Below are 18541 nucleotides of genomic sequence, written 5' to 3' on the forward strand. Positions count from 1 at the left end.
CCGGGAGGATGAAGGGGAAAGGGGCACCTCCCCTGTTCCCAGCACTTCCTCGTGCTGCGCTGCCTGAGCACCGACTTCGCTGCTCCAGTCTCCTGGCTGGGGTTTGCAAAGACAGGGACAGATGCCCCTAGGGCCTCACCCCTCGGCCTCCTCCGGCCTTCAGGAGCCTGGCTCGGCCTTCCCACTGCACCAAGCGGCCCTCGTCCCACCTGCCCTCACTGCAGTCTCACTCACCTCCAGCTCACACACACCTTCCCTGCCTGAGACCTCCCCTCCCCCTCCTGCCCCTCCCGCAAGCTCCCCAGGAGGGGGACACTGGAAGGTTCTGAAGCAACACAAGCCCTCGCTCGGTCTGCAAAGGCCCGAGTGGGCTCACCCAGGCGCCTGCCTAGCGTCTGGCAAAGGCCTGCCCTGCCTGGCACCACTCTGCGTGGTGGCACATGTATGTACCCCCAGCCCCGCCAGGACACCACTCTGGGCTCTGGTCCCCGTCCTCAGGGGACCGTACCCTCCATAGAGCCATCACCACACCCCAGGGCCTGGCCTCTCCTTCCATAAATGGCCCTACATCTGGAGACCCCCCACCCCAGGGGCCAGGAGGGGGCCCTGGGACTGTGGTCTGGACCCTCATCCCTGCCAGGGGAGAAGAGGTCGCTCTGCAGGGCTGGCAGCCCCAAGCTCACGCTGAGCAGGAGGGATGACTCTGTTTCCCCCACGGTTCTCACTGGCTGCACAAGGCCCCCAGCCCCCACACACTCACCTGTCCACCCAGGGCCCTGCACCTGTCCTGGAGGAGTGGGACGCCCACGCCCGTTGTTCAGAGCCCTCAGAGGCTCCGTGGCTCCTCCTCAATGGCAAAGTGCCCCCCAACTTTTCGGCAGGAAAGCCAACACCCCCCGCAGCCATGCAGAGCTGCACCTGGGCCCCATCAGACCTCGCCCTGGCTCCCACCACGACCTGTGCTGTGCCCCCCATACCTGCCCCGGCCCTACAAACACAACCTGGCCTCCAGAAGCACAAACGCTCCCTCCTCCTGGAGGCCTTCCTGGGAACTGGCCCTGTTCTCCCCGTCCTCCCGCTGAGTCCCTGCAGCTTGGAGCCTCGCGGGCACCCTGATCTACCCGCCCACGGAACAGTCTGAGCTGGAGGAGGCCTGAGGGGCCACTGGGACCAGCCCCTCCAGGACTCTCCCAGGGGCTGCCCAGCGGGGCAGAGGAGGGGTGCCCGGGACGTGAGGAACCAAGTCCAGCCCCAGCTCTGCCCCCGAGGAACACCGGACACACCCACTTCTCTCCCTGGGCCCGGAGGGCTGAGCCGAGGCTCCAGCGTGGCGCCCAAATCCAGGACTGCTGGTTGGTGGTGTAGTCGCGGACGTTCCCTGGGCGCCTGTCTGCAGTGCAGCGGGAGCATGGAGGTCGGCACAGGGCACTGATGTGACGCAGACTGACGGAAGCACACGGACGCAACGTGACCTCATTACCCACCCCCGCCCGCCCACTCACGCTCCCCCTTCCACCTGCCACCCACCCCCACCCGCCCCTCATTACCCAGCCACCCCCACCCGCCCGCCATCCACGGCCCATCAAGTGCCTAAAGCTCTTGGCCTGGGGGGAGGGACACACAGAGGCACAAGCAGGGCGTCAACCTAGCTTTAGGGGACCCTGTGGGGCGGGTATCTGGCAGTGTGGCAGCCGGGCCAGCCCCCCAGTGCTCCCCTCCTGCTTCACTGCCCACCGGTGCAGCTCCTGCTCAAGTCGACCTCGGGGGGCCCGGCTGAGGGGAGAAGGGGCTCTCCCCCATTCAGAGTCCCACCTTGCCTCCCGCCTGAGACCCCGTGTGCCCAGCTGGGGGTCCCAGGAAAGGCCCTGGTGCCCCTCCTGCAGCTGCAGGTGCTCACGCGCATTAGCGGGGGCGGGGCAGTTGCTGCGGCTTGAGACAGCCATCAGCTTTTTCCAGGCCTGGGTTTTATTGACTCCCAGGGGCTGCCAGAGCTATAAATAGCCGTTCTTAAGCTAAAAATAGCCACACTTCTAGCCTTCAGCCTCCGTGAGGACTCTTAAGGATGCAGGATTCAAGGCCCCTGCTTCCTCTGGGGGCTGGCCAGGCCCCCTTCCCCTCTTCCTCCCGTGTCCTGAAGCACAGCACCTACGCACGCACGCACACACACACACACACACACACGCACACGCACAGGGCTGGCTGGAGTCACGGTCTGGAGGGGGCCCTCCGCAGCTCAGCTCGAGGAAGCCGCAGGAGCCGGAGCACTGTGGGGCGTGGGTCCGAGGACATGGCTCTGTGGGGAGCCACCTGGAGACCCTGGGAAAGTGCCCAGAGCTGCCCTGTCACACAGCGAGCCCTCCGTGCGTGCGTGGGAGCTGTTGTCGTAACAACCGAGCAAACGTTGAATCGACCCAGAAAAGCCACGTTTAAAAACCCGCCCTATGGGAATGGCGTAAGGATGCTCGCCGCTGCGTGGCTGTGACCCCGGCGCTGTGCCCACACTGCGGCTCTGGCGCCCCGCACAGCCGGGTCTGCAGGCCGGGCCAGGGCTGGGGGAGTCCGTCTCGGCGCCTCCCGCAGATACCTGGTGTGTTTCCCACCGTTGTGCCACGTGCACACCTTCAGTGAGTAACATCAGAAAAGCTGTTGCGTGGTCCGTACACACACGCTCGTGTGCACACATGTACACACAGAGGCCTGCAGAGAGGCACGCAGCTGTTCACAGCAGGACTGTCCGGGGAAGGGGCGGTGGCGGGCAAAACTGAGTGTTTTATGCAGTTTCAAGTTACTCACACTCGCTAGCATGCAACCATAGAAAAGGCAGCTTCGCATCCTAAACCTGCGCCCCCCAACGCCTGGTCCAGCCGGGACAGTTCCCAGCCCGGCCCACTGCAGGGCCCTGACACCCCGCCCTGCCTACCCCCTGGCCCGGTCAGTCTGGGCCAAGGTTCCAGGCCCAGCACACCCGTCTTCCGGCCTCAAGGGGGCCTCCATGCCGGCCCCACCACCGCCCCCACCCCACAACAGTCTGAAGAAACAGGCAGCCAGAAGCCAGGGGAAAATGTCCATCTCAGGATTTATTACAACACATTGTTTCCAAAGACAAAAGGAGGGGACAGGCCTAGGACCTGGAAGTGTGGCCCCTGGGGGAGGGGTTCTGAGGCGGAGGGGGAGCAGGCTGGGTGCTGGCAGCCCGGTCGGTCCACAGAGACAGGAGGCTCGGCTGGGGGGCTGCCGCCTCTGCTCTGCTGGACCTTCCAGCAAATGACAGGAAGGGGCTGGGCCCCTTGTGGGGCGACCCTGAAGCCGGGCAGTGGCCAGGCAGGGGTGCGAGGGGCCGGAGGGCTGGCGGACTCAGCAGCCCAGCCCCCCATACCTGGAAGGGTGGGGGCAGCGGCCTGGGAAAGGCCCCTGCCCGGCTGCCCCAGCACACAGATGGGGGACCTTCTCCCCCATCTCGGCTGCCCCCTTTGGGGTGACCGGGGCCTCACCAGCGAGAGCAGAGACTGAGCTCGACCGGCCCCACGTGCCCCAGGACAGGAGCCACAGTGATGCTGGCAGCCCTGGGGCAGGGGGGCCGCGGGACCGTGGGACCTGCATCCAGGGTTTGGGGACCCAACCAGTGGCCCCAAAACTGTCTCCCGGACAGCGCAGGGGCGGGGCGAGGAGGGGGGCCAGTGCATCCTCCACACCCAGGGTCACCTCAGAAACCCAACGCAACAGACAGGAGGCAAATTTACATAATTAATAATAATTAACCAATAATAAATACTTAAAACCTCTAATCCATAGATTGCAAATACAACAATGATAGCTTATTTTCTCGGGAATGGGGTGGGTGGGACAGAGGGAACAGGAACAGGACTTTTGCTTAAAAGAGGGATGACAGGGACAGAGGCCTGGGGTCAAATGAACAAATAGAAGAAACAGCCAGGGGCAGCCCCTCCTGCCCAGCCCCCCCGCCCCGGCATCTCCGCAAGGTGACGGGGCCCACTCCTAGTCTCTGGGACATCTGAAGGGCAAGGGACATCTGCCCTCAAAGCCGTGGGTCCCAGTGACCCAGGCGGGTGTGGGGCAGGGGCAGCTGGGCTCTTCTCCTGCCCTCACCCCCAGGCTAACCCACCTGGGCCTACCTGGGCCCACCTGGGGGTGGGGGCTGGCATGTCACCTTGAAGATGCTGGGAGGACCCTGGGAAAGGGGTGTTGGGGGTTTCCTCTCCTACAAGGCTCCCATGGTGGGGGAGACAAAGGGTCTTTATCTGCCTTGAGTTGGCTCTCCCAAAGTTCAGGACCTCGGGACCCTGGGAGGACCACAGGAAGGACCTCCCCGAGCTAGGCAGCATCTGCTCACGGGGGCCCCTCAGTGTGCAGATGCCTGAATTCCAAGTCCTGAGGGGGCCGGGCTGGGTGGGCGCAAGAGCCCAGGACAAGCCCTAAACCCACCCCTCCGACACCTGGGCCGGCAGCTCCCCTCTGACCAGTGGAGCCAGCACTGGCCAGCAGGGCCCTCCCGCCTGGCACCCCAGAGGCCACGCCCCTTCCTGCGGGGGAGGGGGCCTCCCGCCCGACACCCCCAGAGGCCACGCCCCTCTCGGGGGTGGGGGGCTCCTGCCCGGCAGGGGGCTCTGGGACAATGCAAAGGAGAGGGCAGGACGCACCCTCCTTGGAATGGCCTTTCCGAGGAAGTGGACCCTGCCCCCGCCCTGGGGACCCACCTCGGCTCACATTCAGGAGCCCCCTTTCCAAGCCTCCACTCTGTCCTACTCCCAGCCCCTCGGAAACCTGCCCCGTTGGGCCAAACGCCCATCCACACCTGCCAGGGAGCAGGAGCAGCTCTGGGCGGCGGGTGGAGGACGCCCTCCGTGCCACCAAGGGCTGGTCCTGGAGCTGGTGCAGGGCTGGCAGTACCCGCTGGGGGCACACCAGCTCCCGGGCCGCCCCCAAACCTATGGCTTTGGTTCAGAGGCGCAGAGGAGAGGGAGGGGCCGAGAGGACAGGGGGTGGGAGGGAGGGAAGGGAGGTTCTGCGGCTCAGTTTGTGGCAAAGAAGTTTTTTTTTTCCTTTTTTCCCCTTTTTCTTATGTAAAAAGTGCACAAAAGCCCCGAAAGCTCGGCAGCCTCTTTGCAAAGGTCAGCAGTGTTTCCTGCGGGTGCGGGTGCGGGGAGTCGGCCAGGGGACCCCAGACCTGGCACCCCAGCTTGCGACTGAAGGTGGCCTCATATTGCTTAGAAACATGTTTCAGTTTAAATATCAGACAGTAAAAATAGAGCTCGGAGGACCACCCGGCACTGGTGCCAAATCATTGCCAGAATGAACAGCTTAAATAAATAAAAAAATCGAAATATTTACTTCTTGATAAAAATCGCAGTAAAACCATTTACCTTTCTTTGCATTATATATAATATATATTTATAACGGCCCGGCTGCGGGCGGCCGAGCCGGGGCGCCAGGGGCGGCGGGCGGCTGGGGCGCGGGACCGCGCGGGTCAGGACACCTCGATGACCTCCACGCTGCCCGAGAAGCTCGCCTGCTTGCCCAGGGCGGCCAGCTCCTCGCCGCGCGCGCGCCCCTCCGCCATGCCCTCCTCGAACTGCATCTGGCAGCTGCGGCGCTTGAACTGCGTCTCGGGGCCCGGCTCGTCGGGCCAGCCCGTCCGCGCGTCCCGGGGCTCGGCCCGCGCCGCCTCCCGCCGCCGCAGGTCCCCGCCGCTGCCGCCGCCGGGTCCCGGCGCGCCCGCCCGGCCGAAGGGCACGAACCGCGCTCCGCCCGCCCCCTGCGCGCCCTCGGGGCTGAAGCACCAGGGCCCGTCGGGCGACGGCGTGCCCGGGGAGTCGAGCGGCGCCCAGGCCGCGGGGCCGGCCGGCTGGCCGGGGCCAGGCAGCCCGGGCGCCGACAGCGCCGAGAGGCCGTGCCGCGGAGTCTGCCGGGCCGCGTCCCCGAAGTTCAGGCCGAGGCCGTGCGCGGGGGAGCGCGCGGGGGAGCCGGCGGGGGGCCGGGGCCGCCGACGGGGCCGGGGCCGCGCCTCGGGGGCCGCGTCCGGGCTGTCCGGGCCGGGCGAGGGCAGGCCCAGCGCGCCCCCGGACGGGCTGTCCAGCTTGCAGAGCTTCGGGGCCTCGCCGGGGTCGGGCGCGCCGGGGCCGTCGGGCCGCCGGCTCGGGGCGTAGGCCGACTTGATGTCCAGGGAGAAGGAGCGCTTGAGGCGGTTGGTGTCCTGGAGGCGGTCCGAGGAGAGGTGCAGGCCGCGCAGCCCCTGCTGCAGCGCGCTGGTGGCCGGCGCCGCCGCGGCGGGCGCGGGGGGCTCCCCGCCGGCGCCGGGGCCGCTGTCCCTGGCTGCGGAGGCCGCCGCGCTCCCGGTGGCCGCTCTCTCTGAGGTAGGTGGTGGCAGCTGCGGCAGCGGAGCCTCAGGCGTCCCCGAGGGGGGGCCTGCGTCGCCCTGCAGGGCGGCCAGCAGCTTCAGGCTGCGCTCGTACTCCAGCAGCTGGCCCAGGAAGTTGAAGTTGGGCGAGATGGACGGGCGCCGGTCCTTCACGAACCTGCGCGAGAGGGCGCCAGTGGGGGGCTGCTTCCCGCCAGGCCCAGCCGCCGCCCGACCCTGCCCTGCTCGCCCGGCCCACCCTGGCACACAGGCCGGCGCGTGGGGGGCTGGGCTTAGGCCAGGCCTGTACAGGTTGGGGCCGCTCTGGTGCCGCCAGGACGGTGGAGAACGGAAGGGGGGATGTTGAGCCCCGGCCGGGCAGGGAGGTACCTGTACGCATCGTCTGAGGACATGCCCATGGTCTTCATGATGTAGGCGATGGCGATGGTGGCAGAGCGCGAGATGCCGGCCAGACAGTGGACGATGACTTGGCAGCTGGACAGCTTGGCTTTATCTGGGGGCAGGGGAGCCACAGGGACCAGGTGAGGGCCGGACTGGGCCCCTCCCCACCCTCCCGGCTGCCCACGTCCCGCTGCTTCCCAGGACCCCCTCCCCTGCCCGAGACGGTGCCGCGGCCCCTGCCCCTGGGCTGGGGTGGAAGCAGCCCCTCCGCCTGCCCCCTCACCAATGAACTCCACGGACTTGTCCAGCCAGGGCAGCAGCTTTTCACAGTAGTTGTCGTTGATGGGGATGCGCATGAAGCGGCTCTCGCAGATGAAGTCGGGCTTGGGGCAGGAGTTGCTGGCGTTGAGGACGTAGCTTATTCCATTCTGGGTCATCAGGTCCTGGGGAGGGAGGCCCGTTGGAAGGGGTGGCAAGAAAGGAGAAGGGCCGGGCGCCCGGGAGCCGCGGGGGGCTCCCCCTGCAGCTGGGAAGGACGTTAGAACTGGGGTCTCCGGGTTTGTCCGAGGAGCCGGGCCCAGGAGCCCTGCGGGGACAGGGACGGGGACGGCTGGCCTCCTCTGCCAGCCCCGCCCGCTGCCTGCAGTGGGCGCCCAGGAATGCATGGCGGCCTGGGCGGAGGCTTTACCCTTTTCCGTCACCGTTTTTAAAACACGGATTCTTTCAGAGCTGGCCAAGGGCCAGTGACGTCAGTGGTTTGGCATGTGGGGCCACCGCTTCTGACCCAGCCCTGCTGGGCCCCTCCCTGAAGCCCTGCTGGGCCCTGGGGGTGGAGACCTCAGTCCCCCCACCTCACCCATGCTCACCCCACACCGGGCCTCCCCCACCAGTCCTCGGCCCCCTTCCTGCTCCAGCTGGGCACGCACCTTGTCCAGGACGTCCTTCTGGGAGCCCAGGTAGAGGTGAGGGAGGATGCGGGTCAGGCCCACGCTGGGCGCCGGCAGGCAGGGCTGGGAGAGGCTCACGGACAGCAGGGTGCCAGGCCGGCCCTCACAGAGGCCAGGGAAGCAGGAGGAGAAGGTGGCAAAGCCCCCTGCGGAGAGGCAAGGAGGGGAGTGTCAGGTGGGCAGGAGAGTGCTGGGCTGCCCCATCCACCGCTCAGGCCCAGCCGCACCCAGCCCGGGCCCAGGCAGAGCCAGGAGCGGGCAGAGCCTCTGGCCTGAGCACCTGGTCCCAGGCCAGAGGGCCGCTGTCCCCACGGCAGGGGTAGTGCCGCCACTCTGAGCCTGCACCGATGCCCGGGCTCCTCCTCACGCAGACCAGGGGCTGACCCGGCTGAGGCCAGGCCGGGCGGCCAGCACAGCATGTGCAGGCCGGGCCGGGCGAGCCTTCCTCACCCCTCCCTGCCCACTGCTGGCTGGGCCCGGGCTTGGGTGCCAGCACTGGGAGGCAAGAGCTTCTGGGGGCCTCCCCTGCCCCAGGCATGACATCACCCACGGGAACTGGCACGGCCGCAGGGCATCTGTGGTTGGTCACAGCTCTGCCCTGCCCAGCAGGGGAGGACAAGGAGCCCAGGAGCCCTGGTGGCGGGAGCTCGCCACACACTGGCGGGCACGGGCCTGCCGCCTGCCACGCGATGTGGGCAGGAGCCCCTCCGCCGGGCCCCGGCCACGCCTGACTCAGCAACTGTGGGCAGGGCTCGCCACGCCTCTGGACTCAGTTTCCTGGTTCTGCCTGCCACACGGCACTGTTGTGAGGCTCAGAGAAGACGATGACCATGAGGACACAGAGTGGACCTGACCACACCCAGCCCGACGGGGCTGACCCCTGACTCAGACTGGACACTGGGGACACCGCCTTGGTAGGGTGGGAACTGCTCAGCGACCCCCAGGGCTGAGCATGGCTCGGGGGACACAACCCCACAGCGGGCGGGGGGGCTCCTGTTTCTGGCCCCAGTGGGCCCAACCAGCACCAGAGACAACTGGACACAGGCCACCCTCTCCCGCCGGAGGCAGCGAGGACGCGCAGTGGGTCCCGGGCCCGGGGTCCCGGCACTTTCCCGCCCTGGTCTGCAGAAGAGGCTGGTGATTCCCGGAGACAGAAGTCTGGGCTCCACCTTCATCCCTGGCCGGGCTCAGTGGCCAGTTCTACAGACGCCCGACCAGAATGCCCGTGCATTAGCGCCCAGGGCTTGAGCAAGGCATGACCTTGGGGGCCACGGAGATGGGGCACCTCCAGGCTGGGCAGGTCCAGGTACCAGCCCTGGAGGAGAAGCAGTCCCTTCCTCGTGAAGCTGTTGGCCACACGGGGAGAAGCAGGTGACAGCTGTCACCATCATGCCACAGCGCACAGGTTCACAGGCTCCCGGAGCAGGCTGGGCAGGGGCCACGCGTGTTCGCTGCAGGCCCGCACCGCCTCTCCGTGGGCTCTGGCCTGGGCCTCCTGTCCTCCCACCCGCTCCAGGGCTCTTTGCTCTGCTCTCTGCTCTCGGCAGGGCCTGGCCAGAGTGGTCGGGGGTGACGGCCATCAGAGCCCTCCCCAGCCCCGCCCACCTCCCAAGGGAGGGAAGGCAGGAACGTCCCTGGACAGGTGAGAGCCCCGACACCTTCACAGCCGTCCCTCAGGGACGCTTCCCGGGACCCCCACAGAGCCAGGTAGCCTGGGTGCTCCTGCCGATTCTGCTGTGGGTTCCAGGGATCCCAGGGCCACCCGGGCCCTGGGGGTGGGTGACGGGCTGAATGAGTGACACTTTGCAGGTCCCAGCAGTCCGTGGGGCCTGGGGAGGGCACTGCAGCTCACGCTTCTGCGAAACCCAGAGCGCACAAAGGCACATGCCCCATCTCCCGTTCACCATTTTCCTTCCTGTTCTCACGGATTCGGGGCAGAGCCAGCCGGGAGCAGAGGCTGTGCCCACCTGGGGGTGGGGGGCTTGTGGGCAAGGCAGGGAGCCCGTCCTGCACTGGGTCCTGATTTGGTGCCACTGTGAGCTTCCCGTACACCTGGGGGCCACGACTCCTCCCTGGCTTGGCCTTTGGAGGAATGGGGACATCTTCGCAGGCTGGACACAGGGCAGGTGGCAGCCCAGAGGGCTCAGAGAGCCAAGCGGGGCACAGCCAGGTCCCACGTGAGCCCTCCTGGCGAATCCCAGGCCAGGCCCGCCCCACCAGGTGCCAGAGAAGGCGCGGCCTCCCACGCTGTCCTGGCCCTGGCCACCATGCAGACGGGGCCGTCCAGGCTCTGGGCTTTCCCCAGCACAGCCTGGGGCGGGGGGGAGGGGGGTGCCACTCGGGGCCCTCTTAGACTCCCAGAGGGCCTCATGGCCCCGTTCCTGACTAGGACAGCAAGCTGGGCCCGTGGAGGGTTCCAGCTATGCCCAGGGCACCTGCAAAAAGCCCAGAACTTTCCAGCCCTCCCTCCAAATGGAACCTAGAGGCTGGAGGTTGCATCCAAGGGTGCACCGTTCTGAGGCCTCTGGTTCCAAGAGTGCACACACGCCCCAAATCCCACCGGCAGGCTCAGGGTCACTGCAGACACTGGAGGCAGGACACACGCACTCACAGGCAGCCGCTGGCCACCAGACACCCTCTGACTGCGCCAGTCCAGAAACGGGGGACCCTCAGCTCGTGCCCAGACACATGTGGAGAGAGGGTAGCCGTGTCCCATATGCGATGCTGAGCTGCCACCCCCCAGCCTGCTAGGCACCCTCCAGGGCTGGGCGCGGCTGGCCAAGGCAGCTGGCACACCCTGTGGCCCCCACAGGACGCCAGTGCTGGGGCCGCCCGGCTGCCCACTCGCTGCCCCGCCCCCCGTGTCTGCAGGTGGCAGGGGCTCAGGGTGCTCTGTCGCTGTGGGGGGAGGGCGTGTCAGCCCTCCACACTCTCCCCTGCCCACTCCAGCCCCTGGTGCCCAGAGGCCCAGTGGCAGGGACATCAACAAAGACTCCTGTCCTGGGCCAGGGAGGGTCCGGCTCTAGGCCCTGGGCCCTCCAGGAGGTGGATTCCACCGAAGCTCACTCAGCCACTGCTGCGGGCGGAATGAACCGGAGTGTGTGTGTGGGGGGCCCCGCCTCCGGTCTGGGCGCTGCTGGCCGGGCTGCCCTGGGGGCACAGGTGGCCCTGGGGAGGGGCCTGCTGGACCCCAGGCAGCAGCCTTGAACACTAGGCTGTTGCTAGGCAACCTGTGCTCAGCTGGGCTTTCGGGGGTGTTGGGGCGTGGGGACCCCTCTGGGGCAGACTGAGGCTTCCGGAGGGTGGGGCTCTGCCTCCCCTCGGACAGGGAGCTCCGGGCATCTCTGCCTGGACGCCGGGCCTTTGGGGGCTTCCTCCTGTGCTGGGGTGGGCCCGTATTGGAGGGGTCCTGAGTGTGGGGTCCCTGAGGAACCCAGAGGTCCCCAGGCCGGGGTGGGGGTCCGGGGGCTGCGCACCCACCTGTGAGGATGGCCACGCTGTGGAAGCAACCGTCCAGCTTGCTCAGCAGGATGGACAGGAAGCTGTCTGCGGCCAGCACGCTGGCGTCCCGGGTGCTCTGGTCGTAGACCACCACGTCCTGCGGCTCCGCAGCCTCCACCTGGGGCCGAGAGGGCAGAGGTCAGGGTCTGCTGGCCCCTGTCGGACGCCCTGCCCCCGCCCTGCCCCCGCCTGCTGCCGCTGGCCCAAGGGGAGGCCAGACAACGGGGAAGGGAAGGGGCAGCTGTCACCTGGCAGGGGCCTCCCCACACCTCACACTCTCCTCCCGCGGCGGGGAGGGGGGACAGGTGTAGCCGCCCACAGCCACACAGGTGAGGGGACGGACACCGTGGGCACCCCTGGGGGACAGGACTATAGGGAGCAGACAAGGTGAGTGTGACAGGGTCCCTGGGGCCCCAGCCCTCCACACTGTCCCCCTGCCTGCCCAGGGAGTGCACACGGGACACGGGCCGGGGCACAGGACGTGGCCTGGGCTGGCTCCCCACGCAGAGCTTGGAGGCTGCCTGCCGAGCCCGCACAGCCCTCCCCTCCCCAGCCCCCCGGAACCCAGGGCAGCAGGAGCCCCCCCCCCAGGAGGCAGCAGCTGGAGGTGGGGCTGTTGGTTGCTCCTGCCCTCCCCCTCCCCCTCCCCCAGCCCAGCCCCCCCGCCCCGCCCCGCCCCCCCCCCCCCCCCCCCCCCGTGGGGCCAGATGTTGGCAGCTTTTGCTCTGACAGCACTGGGGCCCCGCCCCCCAGCACACTCGGCCCTTAAGCCAGCTGAGCTGCCAGCCCTGCACTGGGTGATGTCACCGGCAGCCAATGGGACCGCACTCCAGCCAGGAGTCCTCGCTGGGGGTGATTAATCACCAGATTCCCCTCCTTGGAGGCCGCAGGGAGCCGATTCTGGCCTTGGGGTGGGCTCCCGACAGGCGCCCAGCCCCCCTGTCCTCTCCCGCCCTGGCTCTGAGCTGGCAGGTGTGTGACAGGCCCCTCCTGCCCCCTCCAGGCACGTTACCCGCCACCCCGCAGCCGGACTCGGTCCCTCCCGGAAGGCCCTCCCTGGGGCCCCAGAGAGAATGCTGGGTCTCAGCACACTCCGGGGCGTGGGGACGTGGCCGGCCCCTCCTGTCCCCACAGCAGTCCGGTGCCTCTCCCTGCACAGCCCTGCCCGCACTCACACCTCACTCCTCCCTCAGTGTGCCTCTTTGCGAGCCTGGGCCACTGCGGACACCGCCCAGGACTCCGTCCTGTCCCACGTGTGTTGGGGAGGAGCGGGCAGGCCCGGACCTCCGTGCAGGGGCTGCGCGGGGCCGCGGGAAGGGCACGTGTGCAGAAAGAGGCAAGCTGGGGGCGCCCCCTGCCCCCGACGCCCGAGCTGTGACCCGAGAAACCCAGTTTGGTTTCAAGAGCAGCTGCTGACCCTGGAGGTGACGGCCCGGCAGGAGGGCCGGCCCGGGTACCTGGCTGCGCACGGCCGGCTGGACGAGCTCCGCGATGGTCACCTTGCCCTGCTGCAGCCGCCGCTTCACCAGCTTGGAGCAGCAGATGTTGACGGAGCTGAGCACGTGCCAGCTGTTGTACTCCACGAAGGAGCGGCTGTCGATGACCAGCGGCCCCCCGGGCCCTCCCCGCAGCAGGCTGGCCAGCTTCTTGGCGTCCATCACCTTCCTCGGGAGCCGGTCCCCAGCCATGGTGGGGCCCTGGGCAGCGGGGTGACCCCTGACACGAGGAGGCGCTGCTCCGACGGCCGGGGGCGTGGCCTTGCGCTCAGTGTCACCTAGCACATGGCGCCAGCCCTGCGGGAGAGGAGGACGTCAGCAGGGCTGCAGGCCCAGAGCGCACCCGGCTGGCGCCCCAGGAAGGGCCGGGGCTGGGACCTGAGGCCACCAGAGCCTTTGGTACCGACATGCGCCGAGGGGTCTTCGCCCTCGGAGGAAGCAAAGTCTCATCGAGTTGGAAGAGCCCACGGCAGAGACCCTGTTCTGCCAAGACTGCCTCGCCACAGGCCGGCCCCCGGCGGACCCCGCGACGTAGGGGAGGCCAGCAGGGCACCCAGAGGGCACATTCTCAGGGCGGGCCTGGGCTCTGGGCACATCACAGCCACGCATTCCAGAACACTCCATCTCAGCCCCGGGGTGCATGCCTCTTCCCACTCTGGCCTCGTATCTTCCCAACCACCAGGAGCCCAGGAGCCCAGGGGTCCAGAACTTGCCCCTCCCCTCCTGGCTCAACCCCGGGGAGCCCAGTCCACAGAGATGAAGTCCGGGGCCGCTCTGTAAACCGATAATCCGGACCACGGCAGATGTGGGCGCTTTCCAGAGGCGGGTGGACAGGCAGGCTGGGGGCTTGGGCGTGGGGGCGCCTTTGTTCCTGCCATTGTCCTAGCTCTGCAGGCTGAGGTTCAGTGCCCTGCCAGCCCACTGCCCAAGGCGCTGGGGGCAAAGGCCCAACCCCTGCGTGGCTACATCTCACCCTCAGAGCAGGGTGGGGCTGGGCGCTTCAGGCTCAGCGCAGGCCTGGGGCACGGGGGTCCCTCGGGGCTGGGAGTCCCCGGACGGGTTGAGTGGGGCCAGGCCTAGGAAGAAGGTCCCTGTGGCATAGCCTGCAAAGGCCTGGGGCACGGGGGTGCCTGGAGGTGCGGCTGGGGGCTCAGAAGTCCCCTCCTGTGGCTCAGTGACCAGCCTCTGCCACCCCACCCATCTGGCCCTGTCTCCTCTGCCACCTGCCAGGACTGGCCTTCCCCTAGGCCCACCCGAGACGCAGACCCACGAGGCACACAGCATCACAGTGACAAGTTTGTTTTAAATGTGGGGAAACTGAGGCTCAGGGCAGGGATGGGACCAGCACAAGGTCACACACAAGACTGGACAGGGCTCCCGGGTGTCCCCCACAAGGCCCACCTCCCCGCCGAGCTCAGTGCTGGGAAGGCCCCCAGGGCCACAGTGGGCAAAGGCCCCTACATGGGCCCCCAACCCCCAGCCCCAGAGACAGAGGGCGCTGGGAGCAGGTGGCCTGAGAACACGTGCACACCACAAGCAGCGATGCTGGGGAAAAGTGCCACCACCACTCCTCGAGCCCCCGCCCCCCTGGGTCGGCCCCCAGGCTGGTGGAGCAGGGCCAAGGTCGGGTCCACAGAGCAGCGGGCACAGGCAGGTGAGGCCTGTACCCCCAGCCCCCACCCCAGAAACTGAGGGGCAGGGCTGAGACCCCACCCCACTTGGGAGTCCTGGCCGTGCTCTCCTTTCCGCAGACAGTGCTGGCTTGGCCCTGCCTGCCCTTCCTTGTGGGCACACCGCATCTGTGCCCATTGTCCCCAGCACCCTGCTATAGACGCCCCTCCCTCCGCTCCTGGGGGTGGCGGGAAACCCCGGCCCCTGGGTGGGCAGCTTTAGGGTGAGGCAGCACAGCTGCCACCAAGGAGCCGCAACAGCACCTGGGACCCCATCACAGACCCCCCTCCAGGCCTGGGCGCCCATCTCCGCCACGGGGGGCGAGGCCCGGGGGCAGGGCTAGGGAGCTGCCCCTGGGGCCACACCAAGCAAGTTCAACAGCAAAGGCACCTGTCTGCTAAAGGGTCCCCGATTCAAGTCCTGTACCGGCTGCCTTGGGCGGTTTTCCCTGAGTCCTAACTGGAATCTCGTGCAAGGCGGCAGAGGGGAGGTCGGCCAGGTCCCGCTGGACAGAGGACCAACAGCCCGACGCCAAGGCCCAGGACCCCCAGGCCCAGGGGTCTGCCAGCAGAAGCCTCAATGTGCCCCCTCAGTTAAGTGGGGGTGGGTCACCTCTCACCGAAAACAGCGGAAGCAAACAGGGCTGCCAGCCATGGGGGGTGCTGGGGAGACCCCCACCCAAGGCAGCCGGCCGGTGTTCACACTGCCCAGAGAGAAGCCTGGGCGGGCTGGGGGTGGGCGAGGCGGGGGCGCAGGGTGGGCAGATGGGCCTGCACCTGGCCCCGCCCCTGCCTCCCAGGCAACCCTCTGGGCTCCAGGAACCACCATGGCGTTGTCATTTGCAGCCAAAGGGGACTCGTTAGCAAGTTAGCACCTCCGACGTAGCCATGGCAACAGCAGAGGTGCCAGGCAACCGCTGCTCCTGCGGCAGCGAGCGCGGGCTCCGCAGCCGAGTGGGCAGGTCGCCCTCCTTGCGCTCTCCCTCCCTGCCGCCCGCAGCAGGTGCCCGGGAGCGGGGCCAGCAGTGACCCCCAGCCGCCCCGTGGATCCCAGAGCCAGGCGGGGGATTCCTCCAGCACCCCCACCTGGTCCTGACCCTCCGCCCACCCCGTGCAGCTCAGGGGCTCCCCTCCCCCTCTGAACGAGCACCCCCTCCTGCAGGAAGCCTCTGTCTGCTGCTGGCCTCGGGGGTCCATCCTCAACCACTGGGTCTCCTGGACCTAAATCTCCTGGGGGGCAGACCCCTCACCTCTGGCCTCCCCCCATGCTATGGATTGGGCTGCCACTGGCGGGCTGCGGGGTGGGCCGCGGGACACTCGGGACAGCCTTGAGCACACCAGCTGGGCTGGCACGGGCCAGGCGGACACAGCAGAAGCAAACACGCGGATGCCGCGGGGCCCAAGCCCTCCGGCCCAGCCTTGGTCCACACCCGTTCCTGGGAGCCGGGGTGGAGAACCCTCCTCCCGGCTGTTCCGGGGGCCTGGGGCTCGGGCGAGCAAGGCCCAGGGGAGCCCACGCGCCCTCATCAAAGGGCCTCCAGCAGTTTCCGAGTCCAAAGTCAGAAGGAGGCTCGGCTCAGGCCCCGCCCTCCTGGGATCCGGCCGGCAGCGCCTTTCTGGGCGCCAGGTACACCGCGGGCCCGCGCGCATGCACACCGCTGCCCGTGCGAGCCGGCACACGCCCCTCTGCACACTGACTCCTTACCCACAATCCACCTCTCCTGTGTGCAACTACGCGTGAACGCCTGTGCACAAGCGTGTGGCACCGGACGCCGGGCGCATGCAGGAGCGCGCGCACACGCACGCACACGCACGTCCTCACCCTCTGTTGGCCAAATCCCTCTAGAATCCAGGACCCCTGCACCCCAGCTGCCGGCTCCAGGGTCTCCTCACACACGTGGGCTTCCACTCACGGCCTCCACGCAGCACAATCACGACCCCGAGCACATATGTGACCTGGGCCCGCCCCCAGCCCCCAATGACAGCACCCTCGCCAAGTCACCTTCTGTTCGTCAACGAGGGCTGGGACACGCTGCCTCATCCAGGTGGGCCCCCGCCCTCGCACCCCCAGGTGGGCCTGGGAAAGAGGCCAGCAGTGCAGGAGCCCGAGGTGCTGAGAAGTCGGGCCACTGCCACCTGGGACACGCTCTAGGGAGGCCGGGAGAGGGACGGTGGCCGGCAACCTCCAGAAGCAAGAGCCCACATGCTGACAGGGGTCAGCTCACTCCACCTGCACCTGCTCTCCCTGGGTGGACTCCCACCTCAGCCCCCCGAGGTCAGCGGGGCAGGACCCTGGCTGACCTTCAGTCTGCTCGGCTGGGCCCACGGCAAGGCCACGCAGAGCCAGCCCGGGCCCGGGGAGGCTGTGGGTGGGAAGAGAGGGGAGGGGGTGGAGGCCCACTCAGCTCCCAGGGATGGGGTCTGGGCTGAGCCCTGGACACTGACACCATCCACGTTTCCTGCGTTCCCACCTGGCCCGTGCCAGCCCCACTGATCTGCAGGCTTCTGCTGGTCACTGTGCCCCACGCTACGTGCCAGGGCCACCGGGGCTTCCACAGGGATCGCCTGAGCACTCTGGGCAGCGAGGCCTCAGCCCGTGTAGTCTCTGTGGCCAGGGTTTAGCCATCTCTCTCCCTGCTTTCTCTACGAGGGGCACACCTGGGCCTCCCCAGCCCCTCCAGGCTCGCACCCAGTTGAAACCTCTGGGCCCCGATGCCAGCCTCCAGGGACACAGCCTGACTCCAAGCATCTTTCTGCATCTCTGTTCATGAAATTTTGTTCCCAGAGGCAGCCCCTGGGCCCAGAAGCCTCTCCTAGGGCTGAGGGCAGGAGGGACTAGAACCTGCCCAGTGACTTTCCCCCAGCCCTAGGCTGACTGCAGCAGGAGATATTTCAGTGAGACTTCAGGATGAACTCCCAGCTCCCAGTCACATGATCTGCCCATCCATGTCGGGTGCCTGCTAGGAGCGAATATACATGGGACTGTCCTCCAGGTAAAGGGCCAGGGCCCTGGATGCTACACGCATCCCCTGGGCTGCGCTGGGAGCAACAGTGTCGGAGGGTGGTCTGTGCCAGGAAGGAGGCAGGAGAGCGGGGGACGTGGACCCCCAGAGGCAGGGGCACGGAGCAGGAAGAACGCGCCTCCCTGGCCTTCGGCGCCCCACCCCCACCCAAGCCGCACAACACTGCAACGCTGCAGACAGCACTCCACACCCCGCCACCCCTCCTCCATCCAGAGCCCCCCAGCCCCTCACTGCCCCCCTCGGCCGACTGCCCCCGCAGAACCAGGACACCCTGCAGCGGGGAGTCGGAAGGCAAGTCCTTCCAGAAGCTATGACCTGGGGGGCTGGGCCTATTGTTGCCCCCCTCCAGGCTAGACTATTGGGTACCCCCCACCTGGCGCGCTCGCCATCCCAGGTGGGCAGACGGGCCTGGGGAGGAGGGGTGCAGGCAGCCTGGCTGTGCCAGCCCCTCCCCCAGCATCGCGGCCGCCTCCGCGGCAGGCAGAGGGATGGCCTTTATTCCGCGGGGCCAGCTGAGCACCCCGGGGCGGGGGTGCCAGGCAGCCTGGCCACACGGAGGATGGACCTGCACCCTCCGCGCCGGGCACGGGACGAGACCTTCCCTGGGTCTCCCGCGGGCCAAAGGCCGTCCCTCCTGTCTCCCCGACCGGCTCGGTGCCAGGGATGACCTTCTCCCGCTCCGGCCCCATCGAGGGTGCTGCAGGGGGTGTCTGGGGCTCGGGCGGGTCCAGGCTGGATCTCAATGGCCCTTCTGGGTCCTTGATTTTTGTCCTCCGCCTCCATACGAAGCAATTGCGGGGAGAAGGCTGCACGGCGGCCACCGGGTGTGGGCTGCACCGGGTCCGCCGGGCGCTGCGGGAGGAAAGGGCTTCCCGGCCTGGCGTCCCAGGAGCCGGCCAGGGGCCGCTCACCTCCCGAGCCGCCGCCTCCTCCCAGGCGCCCGACGGGCGCAGCCGCCCCCCGGGCCGCGCGGGTGAAGCCCTCCCGCCGGCGACCGCCGCGCCCCCGCCCGGCCCGCGCCTCCGCTCACCGCGCTCACGCTCGCGTCCGGGGCGCTCCGGGGACCCGCGCCGCGCTCAGGGCGCCCGCTCCGCCGCGCAGCCCATCGGCCCAGCGGGGGCCCGCGCAGCCGGGGCAGGGGCCGGGG

At 68.2% G+C, this 18541-nt stretch overlaps 1 protein-coding gene and 1 pseudogene across 1 annotated transcript; both read right to left on the reverse strand.

Moving 5' to 3' along the window:
- Positions 1-3144: 3144 nt before the first annotated feature.
- Positions 3145-5001, reverse strand: LOC138385050 (uncharacterized; annotated as a pseudogene).
- Positions 5002-5485: 484 nt separating this feature from the next.
- DUSP8 (dual specificity phosphatase 8) lies at positions 5486-18530 on the reverse strand. Its single transcript, XM_069470436.1, has 7 exons — positions 18425-18530; positions 12663-12998; positions 11185-11323; positions 7684-7850; positions 7041-7200; positions 6746-6869; positions 5486-6533 (listed from the first exon to the last, which is right to left on the reverse strand). The coding sequence occupies exons 2-7, from the start codon at positions 12891-12893 to the stop codon at positions 5486-5488; spliced, it is 1869 nt and encodes a 622-aa protein (XP_069326537.1). The 5' UTR covers positions 12894-12998; positions 18425-18530.
- Positions 18531-18541: the final 11 nt, after the last annotated feature.

This window comes from Eulemur rufifrons, chromosome 6, assembly GCF_041146395.1.
Source record: "Eulemur rufifrons isolate Redbay chromosome 6, OSU_ERuf_1, whole genome shotgun sequence".
In the NCBI taxonomy this organism is placed as follows: Eukaryota; Metazoa; Chordata; class Mammalia; order Primates; family Lemuridae; genus Eulemur; species Eulemur rufifrons.

Bases quoted from the DNA above. Each gene is read 5' to 3' on its own strand.
- DUSP8 (XM_069470436.1), bottom strand. From the start codon at position 12,893: ATGGCTGGGGACCGGCTCCCGAGGAAGGTGATGGACGCCAAGAAGCTG. The intron at 7,851-11,184 runs GTGGGTGCGCAG...GCCTCTCCGCAG, and splicing joins CAGCGTGGCCATCCTCACAG to GGGGCTTTGCCACCTTCTCC. The intron at 6,534-6,745 runs GTACCTCCCTGC...CCTCTCGCGCAG, and splicing joins TCCTCAGACGATGCGTACAG to GTTCGTGAAGGACCGGCGCC.